Source organism: Anomalospiza imberbis, chromosome 3 (assembly GCF_031753505.1).
Source record: "Anomalospiza imberbis isolate Cuckoo-Finch-1a 21T00152 chromosome 3, ASM3175350v1, whole genome shotgun sequence".
NCBI lineage: Eukaryota > Metazoa > Chordata > Aves > Passeriformes > Viduidae > Anomalospiza > Anomalospiza imberbis.
The window spans coordinates 64,004,257-64,017,623 of NC_089683.1; the positions used below are offsets into that span (position 1 = coordinate 64,004,257).

General features: G+C 40.7%; 1 protein-coding gene across 10 annotated transcripts in view; it reads left to right on the plus strand.

Annotated features, from left to right (window-relative positions):
• NHSL1 (NHS like 1) overlaps window positions 1-13,367 on the plus strand; it is a 173,890-nt gene that overhangs the window by 96,396 nt on the left and 64,127 nt on the right. The window contains exons 2-3 of one of the 10 annotated variants that reach the window (XM_068184782.1): window positions 9,221-9,341; window positions 9,672-9,976. The exons of 8 other annotated variants lie outside the window; for them this stretch is intronic. In XM_068184782.1, coding sequence (XP_068040883.1) covers window positions 9,775-9,976 — 202 coding nt within the window. In that variant the 5' untranslated portion in view covers window positions 9,221-9,341; window positions 9,672-9,774. Of the gene's footprint in view, window positions 1-9,220; window positions 9,342-9,580; window positions 9,977-13,367 lie in introns of those variants that run through there. One more of the 10 variants, XM_068184783.1, reaches the window with a different exon arrangement.

Consider the following 13,367-nt stretch of genomic DNA (forward strand, 5'->3'; position numbering starts at 1 on the left):
TCCTCAATCTTCACTGCGTCCGTGTATATTGTCATGAGTCAGTTCATGCTCTAGAGCAGTGTTGCTGGTTAGGGCAGTGGTCCAGGAGATTGCTGTGTTGAAAGACATCCCACTCTGTCAGGTCACACAGCTTGTAGGTCCATTCTGAAGATCTTGAAGGGTTTCTCATGTTGTTCTCCCTTGCAGAGGTTGCTCTCATCTTATTGCTTCTCATCTTAAAGGATCGTTTTCCAGTCAGTTAAAAATAATTTTACTTTCCTGCTCAATTTTTTAAACCTGTTCTTGAATTATCATGCTAAGTTGTGTGGCTTTACTCTCATTAAAAAAAAAAGTCTAATGCATAATACATATAAAGGCTGAGTGACTCTTTCTGAGAACAAAGAGGTTTATAATCTGTTGAACTTCAGATTAACCTTGATTCAGTGGCCTATAGTCTGTCAAAACATGGAATTCTAGGAATACATAATTATGAAATTACCTGAAGCATGGACTTGAAGAATTATGTAAATTTTCCATGTCTTTGTTTGTGGCTTTGATATGAGCCTTGTCATAACCAAGGTATATTGCATTACTCATTCAGAATTGTTGCAGAGAAGACCCTTCTCTAACAAAGTTTGACATACAGGGAGGATTATCAGAAAGGAGACTTATTTTCAAAAGTATTTCTTGGAAATTCAATTCCTTGAAATTAAATTCAAATTTTAATTAAAATTTTTTTTTTCTTTTTTTTTTTTGCCAGTAAACAGACTGAAAATGAAACCAATAGACAAGTGGGTCTATTAATTTGTGGACTTGTACACATAGAGATGGCTGCTCTTTCCAGTTCATTTTGTGAAGCTGAACCATTTGACATCTTTTGTAACAGAGCAGCAACTCCAGATACAAGAAAGAACGGCCTGGTGGGCATCTGCATTCTGTCATTTCGTTGAAAAGTCAGCAGTTGTAAGAACAGTTGACTATTGGCTTGGTAACTTCATATTCCACATGAAAAAGCAATCCATCAAGTTTTTTGTTAAAGACAGAAGAAATGACAAGTCAATATGAATTTTCTGTAAAAAACATCAAGACTGTGTAATTGATAGTAAAAAGTTCACACATCATACAGATATATTCTTGACTGGGACTTCACAAGAATGCTCTTCTTAGGGTGCAACTTGGTTGTGGATTGAAATAGCGCTAATTTGTGTTGCTCCTCCTTAGCTTAATCTTTTCTTTGGCAAGGGGTGCATATTTTTGTCATTATTCTTTCTAATGGAATTCGATGCATTCCTGTAACGTGATCTGTAAACCCAAGAGTTTACTTACTCTTTTTAGAAAGACTTTATGTGACCTGTTGGAAAGTAGGTGGGCTGTATTTAGTCATAGTTCATAAGAAGCTAGTGCTAACTGTCTTATCTTGCATAGATATGATTTTTGAGTAAATGTGACACTTCAGATTAAAAATTTACTACTGAACCATTCCAGGTTAATGGGATTATATTTGATACAAAGTCTTGTTTTAGTTCCTTTAATGTAATAATTATCTTTGCTGAGTTATAACCATTCCTTAGGCTGATGACAGAAGCATGTGAAAAGATTTTTTTTTCATTGGTTGTGCTTTTAAAAGTAATAGAACTATTTTATCTTAAGCATATGCAATGATTATGAGAAGCTATGTCTACACTGGCAAGTTACCATGACAGGAGAGGGATCTGTAGCATGGAGTAGGTGTGATATCCTTGAGCCTGTAATGCAAACCAGTGGCATTGGATGTGGAAGAGCATCTCTGGCTGGGACCAATGTGTGGCTGAAATGTGCACCGATAGGCAGGAAAACCCTTTCAGGCTGAAAATTGAAAAGCATGACTATTTAATTTCTAACTTTTAGTCAATTAAGTTTGCCATTCTTGCTCCTTTACTGGTGTTTTAATATTGTTGCATTTGCTGTAGTGTGCCTAACGTATTAGCTGCTGCCCTGTTGTCTGAAAAACAGTGAATGAATGCTCTGCCCAGCAGAGCTGAATTATGGTCTTCAGTGTTGTGCCCTACAGAAGGGAAAATCCTGTCCTTGTGCGGCTGAGTATTACCTACTAGTTTCTATTTTAAATGGATGTGCAGAAGATCAGTTCATCTTTTGACATCCTGAGATTTTTTTAACTATATACTGAAGCACCACTCTATTAATAAAACTGAGTTTTGCTTTTTTTCCTTGCCTAGATTCTTAGAATAATGTAGGTTGGGAAGGACTGCTAAAATAATTCAGTCCAATGTTAACCCAGCACTGCCAAGTGCCAAGTCCATCACTGAACCATGTCCCCAAATGCCACAGGTCTTTTAAATACTTTCAGTGATAAGGACTCAACCACTTTCCTGGACAGCATGTTCTGATGTTTCACAGCCCTTTCAGTGAAGAAATTTTTCCTAATATGCAATTTAAACCTCCCCTGGTGCAACTTGAGGGCATTTCCTCTTATCCTGTCACTTGTTGCCTGGGAGAAGAGGCCAACCCCCACCAGGCTACACCCTGCTTTCAGGGAGCTCTGGACACCAGTAAGTTGCCAGAGTCCTCTCTGAGCCTCCTTTTCTCCAGGCTAAACACTCCCAGCTCCCTCAGCCACTCCTCATTACTTGTACTCCAGACCATTCACCACCTTTGTTGTCCTCTGGACACACTCCAGCACCTCAATGACTTTATTGTAGTGAGGATTCGAGGTGTGACCTCATCAGTGCTGAGTACAGGGGGACAATGACTGCCCTGGACCTGCTGGCCACACTATTCCTTATACAGGTGAGGATGCCACTGGCTGCCTTGGCCACCCGGGCACATGCTGGATCATGTTCAGACACTGTTGACCAGCACTTCCAGGTCCTTCTTTGCCAGGTGGCTTTCCAGCTGGTCTTTCCCCTGCTGCATGGGGTTGTTGTGACCCAATGACAAGACTTGGCACTTGGCATTGTTGAACCTCACAGTTGTCCTCATACCACTGATCCATCCTGTCCAGATCCCTCTGCAAGAGCCTTCCTGCCCTCCAGCAGACCAACAGTTCTGCCCAGCTTGGTCTCTGCAAACTGACTGAGGGTGTTCTTGATCCCCTGGATCATTGATAAAGATATTAGACAGCACTGATCCCTTGGGAGCACCACTAACAGCCAGCTGCCAGCTGGATATAACTCCATTCACCACCACCAGCCATCCAGACAGGTTTCTACCCAGCCAACTCTGCACCCAGCGAAGTTATGGGCTGCCCATTTCTTCAGGAGAATCCTGTGGGAAATTCTTAAAGGCTTTACTAAAGTCCAAGCAGACAATATCCACAGCCTTTCCCTCATCTTACATAGAGCTTAAAAGCAGTTCTTTATGGGGTACTTACTTGAAACACTGACCATGTAAAACCAAAATGTTTTAGAAGTACTCACTAAAGATAATGAATCATCTCAGTAAAGATTTGCATTTGTTTTACCATTTTTGTTGTTTTAATCTTGAAAGCCTTCCTGACTCTCCAGGGCACACCTGGCCAAAGTAGACCTTTCTAGGAACATGCGTGTCCAGGAGGTGGCACTGCGTTTTTGGCAGCAGTGATGGTGTGTATGAACAGAAGGCAGCGTCCTCAGACCATTTTTTCCAGAAGGAGCAGGGCAAGGAGGCTGCAGCCTTCTGACTGAAGGCTGCTTTCTAGCAGTGGCTTTTATCAAGTAGTGTAGGTTGCTTTGGCTTTTGATTTGAAAACCCCACTGTGTGTGAACTCTTCCAGTGAGCTGTGCAGGTGGCAGAGAGGTCGCTGGTGCTCTGTATCAGGAAGGTGTTTCCCTCCTTGGGCTTTTAAATCCATTAAAAAGAATTGTGTGAGATAATAGGAGCGGGGAGATTACTCCTTTCTCTTTCTGTTACCATGGTAATAAGTTTAATGAGCAGACTTGAACTAGGTAATCCTACCCAACCTGTCTGCATTGCTGTTTAATATGAACTGTAAAATAAGCTGGTAGAATGTGACTCCTTTGCTCACAGAGTGTGTGGGTATACCAGCATTGCTGACAGTGCCATCCATTGTGGCCCGAGACTGGAAATCACCTTCTCCCCTGGCTTCTGGCAGCATCATCTTTTGCTCTGTGTTTTCAGAAGGATCAGAGATGTGTGGGACTCAGCTGCTAAAGCAAGGCAACAAGAACAGCTTGTTGAAACGATCAGCAGTAATATCTGATTACTTCTGTTTCACTAATAGCCCTATCTTCTGCCCCAGACATGTGTTACCCCCTTCCCAGAAGTGGTCCAGTTCATAGAATGCACTGACCAAAGTACTTTATCTTTCTTTTTTTATGACAGCAGAACTAAACCAGAAAGGCATAGGAAGGCTTTTCTGAGTTACCTGCTGCTTATATGGCTGGCTTTAATTGTTTTCTTGTTTAAATATTGCAAAGCAGTGGTCAAGTGTTACTATCAAATATACAATATTGCTTGTTGCTCTTAAGAAGGCTTTCTAATTGAAAGTAGAGTTGAATAATCAGAACACGGAAGTATATTTTTAAATATTTAAGACTGCCAATAATACAATGCAAAGTCTGTTTTTCTCGTGTCTTATGTGGTGTATTTCAAAATACTTATTGAATTAAAAATAATTGCAGAGGGCTATTACATAACAGCAAAGGAAAAATTAAATTAAGGTATGAAAGAGAGGGTAATGGGTATGTTCAGAGTTGGTGCAGCAGAGGAAATAGAGGCACGCAGATTCCTAGTGATCCCTGTACATTACGTTTGGTTTTATTGCTGTTGGTTTTTGTTGTGTTTTGCAGATGCCTGCTATACAATGGTTTGCAGATTCGTTGTCCTTGCAGAGGGCTGAGGTTGCCTAGGGATGACACCTTGAATCTGGCTATGTGGGTACCAGGAATTAAGCTAGCCAAATACCCCATCATTCAGGGATTTGCATCCAGTTTCTTGGGTACATAGTTGCCAGTGACACTTACTGTACTGTTTTACAAAGCATATTTGCTTGTTAGGACTGCTTTTAGCTGCCATGTCAGTGAAGCTCTTTCAGCTGCACATGACTTACTACTTACATCCTTTTAAAAAAATAAAGAGCTAAAAGCTCATAGATGCTGTATGATCACAAGCATATGATAAAATTACATCCATTGAAAGTAGTAGGGGACAGAGATAATATTGGAGAATGTGAATATGGCCAAATGGAGAGAGCTTTTTGGAACATTGCAAAGCTTTGTGTGCATTTCTGCCACCCTGGGGCCCTTTCATCTCCCTTGCACCCTGATGTCTGTCAGTATTGTACAAGCTCCTCAAATGCTGGGCTTGTTTTAAACACTGCAAAGCTGATACCTCCTGCTCACTTGCTGTTTGAGAGAGTCATGTTCAGTTAAAAAGCAGATTTACAATACCCCAAGGCGGGTTTTTTTCCCTCTTTGTTTTGAAATTCTGTAGCTTTTGTCTGCTGTATTTTTGTTTAAGGGACATGAATAAAAACTCCACACACACTATATGTACAGAAAAGAGGAAAGTACATGCACAGGTCAGGAGAGCAGGACATCCCATGTCCAGTCTGGCCATTTGCAGTTCCAAAGGATGCTGGGGTGCTCCACCATGATAGATATGTCCTGATTCTTACTGTTGTTTATCTGTAAAATGAGGATACTTCTCTTTGAGTGTGTTATTTTGAGGACTAGTTAATGCTATATGGTCCAATGAAATACATTTAATGTATAATTTTCCCCCCTCTGTTTTAAAAATAACTAAGTAGAATTTAAAAGCTCCGGCTGCTCATCCAAAAAGCCCAGAACACATCAATTCATCACTGCTAAAAATAGAATCCGTGTCTAATTAGGGCAAAGTTTATCCCCATGGATTTCTATAAGCTGTCTTTAATTTCCAGTTTGGCTGCTGGGAATTACTTCATTTGATGGTTTTGTTGTGCAAGGTGTCCATAAAATTGCTGTTACTTCATGACATTACCTTCTATCCAGAGGATCTACAAATCATACATAAAGACTGATGATATAATTCCTTACATAGCATATTTATAAAGATTATCTTAATGCCAGGGTAGGGCTGACATGACAATCCTTTGTGATTTCCATATTCCTTGAGTTCCCAATAGATGTATCCTATATATTTTTAAAACTCCTATGTGCAATACTCATCGGTATCATTGCTGTTCTCAGAGCTCAGGACCATATATGCTTGTCTAATAAAAGGGATAATGTTTTCTTCGGTTGTTTTTTCTTTATAATTTTGTTTCTTGTAATCTCTGAGTTAGTCACGGTTTTGTGAGTCTGTCAGACTCTTAATGATCTTTTTTGTTTAACCAAACCTTTCCAATATAATGTAATATTGACTGCATTTTCTGAAATTATTCCTAATTATTCAAGCTCTCTCTAATAGAGCCTGAGTGTAAGGAGTTGGTTTAGCAAAAATAAAATGTGCTAATGAAGATTAATATGCTGTTGCCTGCTCACAGCATTCATACTAGCATTACTAATTGTTCAATTTTTAAACTGCATGAAAAAGAATAATAAAGGAATTACAATGTTACTTTTGGGAAATCTTTCTATAAATGATAGCTCAAGGGTGAGAAAAATGAACAGCCTCACTTTTGTGTATTTGAAAACATAAAGCTGTGCTACAGCTGCAGTAGAATAAGTGAAGATTAATCAAAAGTTTTGTGATAAAATTGCTTTATCAAACTTAGGAAGATTATTTCTCCGTATAGACATAGCATAAAGAAATTGGGGTTTTTTTAATAGGATTTTTGGGGGGTGATGAAGAGGCAATGTACACAGTGTCTTTCTCACATGATAATGGTACATCTTGGCAGCTCTTTATGGTTTTACATTTGCTAATAGCTGAGACAATAACCATCACCAAATCATTTGTCATTTATGTTACCAAGGTCTTCCAGGCTTCAGGGAAGAACAGATTTATTCTAAAAGTAAAAAACTTGTGGGGACATTAATGCCTACCATATGGTAAATATACTTGTTAAACTGGATTTCAGCTATGATCCCATTATTGTGCATCAGCCTTACTTCGTGAGCATGCATTGGAAACATGGATAATTGAGTATGTCTGTACTCTAGAGAAGTGCATGGTGAATGTCATGGGGACTCTAGGGCAATATGTTATCCTGTGTCATCTTGATAAGTGTTTGGGAGCATGGGAGTCTGCTGAGCACTGAATTGTTGGTGTCCCTTGTCTTCTGGGTCTTGTGTTTGTACTGCATGTTACCTAATAACCTGTATTCTTATGTAATAAAAGATACTGTTCCTGTCTGCAGGAAAAGTAAGTGCAAGTTCTAGTATACACTCTTACCAATAGCCTGGTGATGCTCAGAAGTTTTGTGCATCACATCTATGACAGTGACTCTTCCCAGGACCCTGACATCACAGGGAATTGAAAGGGTGAGAAAGCAGGCATGGTGGCTAGACAAGTTGGTTGCAGAGGTACTGTCCCCTTAGGGAGGCAGTAACAGGGCCTCCTGATGAACTGCTTCACTGACAGCACTCTTGGGGTTTCATTCCACCCAGGATGACTGTCTAGACATTCATTTATTCTGGCAGACACAAGAGTATCAGCATGGTTGATGAGTGAATTGAGCTCTGCTAATGCTAATCACAGTTTGTCTTTCTCATAGTCTGATGAGTAAATGTACTTGGCTTTGTAAATTTGTATTTGCCTCAAAGGCCTGTTTGCCAGCGTTCACTGTTTGCCAGTGAGTTTCTGCAATCTGTACAGACAAGGCAGTGGTACCAACAGCTATTGCCCTTGCTGTTGGCATATTTCCCCCTTTCCCTCGGTATTTTTGCAGATACTTGAAATTGTTACCAAAAAATGTAAAATTGCAGGCAGGGCTTGTTTAATCTCTATTTATTAAAGGTATCTGGCACAGTTCGTCATAAGACCTGTTTTCATCTATTTGCAGGATTGCTGAGATTCAGTCATGTGACATGTGTATGAAAGGCTTTATAGTGAAAATTACTTGCTCAGACTGCTGTGCAAAGTAACAGGATGTTAAACGAAAAAACCCAAGCAAGCAACCTCCCCCCACCAAACCGGTCAGTTTTTTGTAAACTTCCTATGCTTTGCCAGCGCTGTTGAGTCAGCGCTGCAGACAGTTAATGCTGGATGGTGCTCTGTGTTTTGTGTATCTGGAGGCTGATGCCACGCTGGTACAGTGCCTGTGGGCAGCTGGTGTGTACACTCTGCTCCCAGGCTGCGGCTGCCAGCGCAGGCGGCAGCAGCGCCGAGGCAGCAGGAGATGCATGTGTGTGTCAGGGGGAAGAGGGGATATGCATCTGTGTTGTTGTTGTTAAACAGTGGGCTTGGTTTGCTTTTTCTTCCTGACCAAAAGTTTATTGTAGCTCTCAACCAAACAGCACACAAAGCCTTTTTAAATATGTCTAAATACTTTCATTTTGCTGTTGTGCTCCTATATATAGAACAGCCACTTGCATGAATGGTATGGGCTGCAACCAAAGCATTTATAAAGAACAGTTAAGAGAGCAGACTAAGAATTGTTCTTTGTTGTACTTTACTTAGGGTTTTGGTATCTTCCCTTTTTAAAAAACAAATATTCTCCAATGTAATCTTTCAAACAATATAAACCTTTAAAAATTGCTGAAGACAGCAGTTCATGCAGTGTGCTCTCTTCATGTGACATTTTCCTTGCTGTCCCAGTCTGACTGTGTTGTTACGGCCAATTCAGAAGCCTAGGAAGGGCACTCTTCCTGAATCCCAGAGAAGAACAGTATGGGAGATTAGGGTTGAAACTGTTAGCAGCATGGAAATTTGCTTAGTAGTGGAGTATTAGGGAGAGGTGCCACGGACTAGTAACTTGTGAATGAGGCTAAAGAACTGAGAATACCTTGACTTTAATCCTGGCTTTTCCACTGTGTGGGCAGGTTACTAATTCCCTTTGAGACTATGTCTTCATCTGTAAGTAGGAATAATAGCTACCCTGTAGATGCATTGTGGGGATGTATGTATTTATGCAGTACTGCAGGCAAGCTAATAACTGCTTGTGCTCTGTGTTCAGCATTAATCCAGTAGTCTAACCTAGAAGGTACCATCTTCTTTTGGTATCAAACATTATGGTTCTAACTTTGAATGGGAACTTCTTTAATACAATCCAAATACTAAAATCACAACACTTCTCTCTTTTTACTTTAGTCTGTAAGTCTGTATGTTTTTTTCCTGCTTTTGCATTCTTGAATAAGGTGTATGTTCTTGTTCTTGGCAGGTTCCTGCCCAGCTACGGTTCTGTAGCTGCCAGTGTCACAGCAATTATAGTAATTTAGCTTTAAATAAGCTTCTTGGATGTGGCCATCTGTGTGTGGCTGTAGTACCTGTTGTTCAGAGTAGTGAATAATCGGGGATAAGGCTTAAGAGAAGCCACAGACTGGAGAGGAAGCAGAAAGGGCCGAGGTCTATGGCAGGTGACTGGGTTTCCCGGCTCTCTGCAGCCTCTATTTTCCTGCTTGTGGCTGTGAGCCGCGGGCGGGAGGAGGGCAGGAACAGGGCAGCCAGTAGCTACAGTGGGCTAGTTAACCGGGTGCGTGATTTTTTGGTTGTTGTTGTTGTTTTCCTTCTTTCTTAAGGACTTACAGAATCCTATTCCAGACAGTTTTCGGGATATCCAAATAGCTCAGCTTGCCTAAGTGCGAAGGAGGAGAAAATCTTTCCCTCCAGAGCCTTTTGAATGCGTCTGCTCGAGGGTTATAAGCAGGCCACTCCCTTCTGCTCGGAACTAGCCATTGGGGACAGCAGGGACATCCTTGAGAGCAGCATCTCACAATGATCGCCTATGTGCACTGCCTGCCCGCCGACCCGATGGTCGGGTGCCTCGGCAGGAGCAAGTGGCAGCCCAGCTGCAACGATGAGGAGGAGGAGGAACTCATCCCGCTGTATTCCAGCAAAATGGGCAACGCTCACACCAGGCTGCCTGGGCGCCTCAAGAAAAAGTTTCTGAGCAAAGACGACAACTCCTTTTGGCCAAGTAAGATCAGTTCCCGTTCCTTAGCTATTTTGGTCATTTAATATTGTATTGTCATTATTGAGGAAATAAATAAATAAACATAAACAAGGAAAATACTCTTATTTCTCTTTTGGAGAATGAAGGCATTTGGAACAATTTTCTTACAAAAAAAATGTATTTCCCCTTCAGGACAGTGTATGTAAATATTGTATCTGATGGGGCTGCTAAGTTGATACAGGATGGTACTGTTTTGTGCATGTGATATGCCTGTGTTTGAGAGGTCTTGAGCACTCACTTTCAGTTCAATAATGCTCCTTCTCAGCGAAATGATTGTTTTAGATGAGTGGAACTGTTGACGTTGCACTCTAATTGAAAGCCATAGGAACAATCAGTGGATGAAAAGGCCAGGAAAAATAAGAAAAAAGGTCTAACAGACTCAAAAGGTGCTTAATGCAGTTGATGAGTACTTATTTTAAAAAACAGTCGGCTTTTGAATAACCTTTGGTCTAAAGTTATTTTCCCTCTGAACGTGAGAAGAAAGAATTCCTGAATTGTGATGACTCTCCTTTTTTAATCTGAATAGTTTCAAGTTTCACTGGCAAATACAGATGGGAAATAAGGAGAGGACAGACAATGGTAATGGTTCAGCTGTTTTGTTTTTAGCCTTAATGCTTGCCTTCCCTTCTTTTCTGGCCACCTAAGCAAAGGCACCCAGCTGTTTGTGGAATGGTTGCTCAGAAAAGTCTATTTAAGGGTGATGGGAGAGAAATTTCACAAGACAAAGAAAGCTTTTCCTGCAAAAGCCAGCTGGCTGGCTATCTTGTGCCAGGTCTTTTGGGGGAAAAAAAAAAGTTACATGAGTATATTTACAACTGTATTGATTTTTCTTTTTCTCATTAGTCTCACACTGACTATCTGACAATGGCTCGTTATTACCAGGAATTGAAAAATCCCCATGTTGTCACATGATGCTAACACTGATTAGCAAAACCACCTGTATTTTGTTTTCTGAATTACCATATTCTCCATTCATTACTAAGCAAGCTTCATTTGATGTCCCCTCCTGTAGGAGGAGTGTGATTTACATGATTGTTTCAGGCCTTTCTCAAGAGGAGGTAATTTTTTATACTGCATACAAAGAAAAATCCACATCTTCTGCTGAATTTTTGTATTTTTGAGCACAGGGTCAATTCTGGCTCATTCAGAGGGAAAATGAAAATTCTTCCTTTATGTAGAACTGTATAGTCACTGTCAGACCTAGGGAAGCCCTGAAGAGGTTAGGGACTAGGAGGCAGCTTCCAGGGATGCTCTTAGGGAGGAGGATATGGCCCTTGTTTCCCCAGACAGCCTGGGGTGTGTGTGTGTCTTTTGGGATTTGTCTCTCTTGCTGGATGACAGGTTAGTTCATTCCTACAAAGTTGTGACATTGACTTTCAGAGCTCGTTCTTGTAGTGCCCTCCGAGGTGTTGCTCAGAGCATTGTGAGCAACCTCTCTATTTGAATCTGCTTCTCCAGAGTGTGGAAATGGGATTGAGGAGCCATGGGTAAGGTACTCAGAAATCCCTGCTCCCTCACTGCAGCCTCCTTTTTCTCTTTGTGCTTTCCATAGGGAAAGTATCCCCTTCTCTCTAAAATGCACCTGAATTGAAATTATGAAACTTTTCAGAAGATGACAATTGTGTCCATGTGTGTAATTTCACTGATTTATAGTACAACACTTACATAAGCAATTGAATACTTTGATTTGTGATCTAACAAAGCCATTTAATGCAGCTTTTGGTCCTTAGCAATGAACTTTCACATGTTTCAGACCAAGTTTATTGCGGTATTCCTTATGCTGAATTTTGCTGATATCTGGTATGACCCCATACATTTTATTTATTCTTTCTGAATTCCAAATCATCAGAGTTGCAATGAAATTTTTTCATTGAAACGGTGACTGACAAAAATCAGTCACCCTGTTTTCTGGCCTGACTTTTCCCAGGAGAACCTCTAGTGCTTCAGTGGTGGTGTCCCACCACAGTACAAGTGTGTAGATTGTGGGACACGAGCTCTGCCTCACTGGCTCCTTTCTTACTCGTTCTCGGTCCATAGAAACAAAAGAATAGCAGAGTAATTAAGCCATCAGTTAAAAGTGTTATGGGTGGGACAGGTACTGTTTCTCTCTGACTAGAGGGACTCTGTCACTTCAAACTCCGTTAATGTTTATTTTAAGGAACAAAAGTGTTTAAGAGTGGAAGTGCTTTCTGGGACCAGGTCAAGTGATAACTGCAGAGCACAGCAGGAGATTATTGGCTGGGCTTTATCTCTGTTGATAAAGGCCTCCCTTTGGGGTCCTTATCCAGCATCATGAGAACTGCACTTGGAGAGGTTTCACAGTGCTGATACACGGCACAAAAAATGCTCCCAGTAGTGTTAGAGTTGTTTGAAAACATAGTACAGTCAAATTATTTTAACTTCCTCATGGGCTGGGGGGGGGGGCATCCTCACTGAGGGGATCTTAGTAATTTGCAGCAGTAGTCCTTGCGCTCCTGCTACCAAATAATCAATAATCAAAATACTTGTGGTGTGATGTAGCAGCCATAATAATCAAGTTACGATTCTGAAATAGTAGGTTGAAGGTTTTTAAGCTGTTGCAAGTTAAACTGAGATACTCCACTGACCAGCTTTGGCAAAAACATCAGGGGCTTGGTTTAGTTTGGTTTAAATGCCTGGTGAATTGAAACATGAGACACTGAGACTGCTGGTAGTGACTGCTGTTGTGGGAGGCTGGCACCTCCTCCTGGTTAGAGCATCACCTGCCTCTTGTAGTTCCCATTGCCACTTGATATTTTATCAAATTCGCAGAGTTTAAAGGTACAGTGTGCTCTTGCCGGCTTTTTGTGATGATAAAGTTCTGATAAGGAGTTGTGAGTTTTTTCTGTCTTTTACAGATGCAGGAGCAAGCCAGTGGCAATATCAGATTACTTTTAATGTTTGTTAAACAAGTAGCTTCAGTTACTAGGATTTTTTCTCAGTGTTTTGTTGCTTGCTAGCTCATGAAAGAATGCTTTCTTCTTCTTTATTCATATCTGTAAAGCTGAGACTTGTCTGTGTGATTTGTATTTTGTGAGAAACATGAGATTTAAAATAATAACTAAATCTATTTATACATTAATAGGATGTTGTGAACCAAGTTGGGTATTTTATTATCCACTGTTTGCTATGCTTTTTTCCAGGTTTCTCTTCCAATAGCTATGAGATTTAAATTTCCTTATATAAGGATGTTATACTAAAAAGAAAAGGATGCCAGAATCCTTGCAAACTGGGAGAATTCATTCTTTGCTTTCTCATTTAGCAGTGTGAAACAAAGGCTGAATTGCTTTCCATCTCTGCAAATTCTGGGCCATTCGGAGCACTGAGCAAGCCTTTG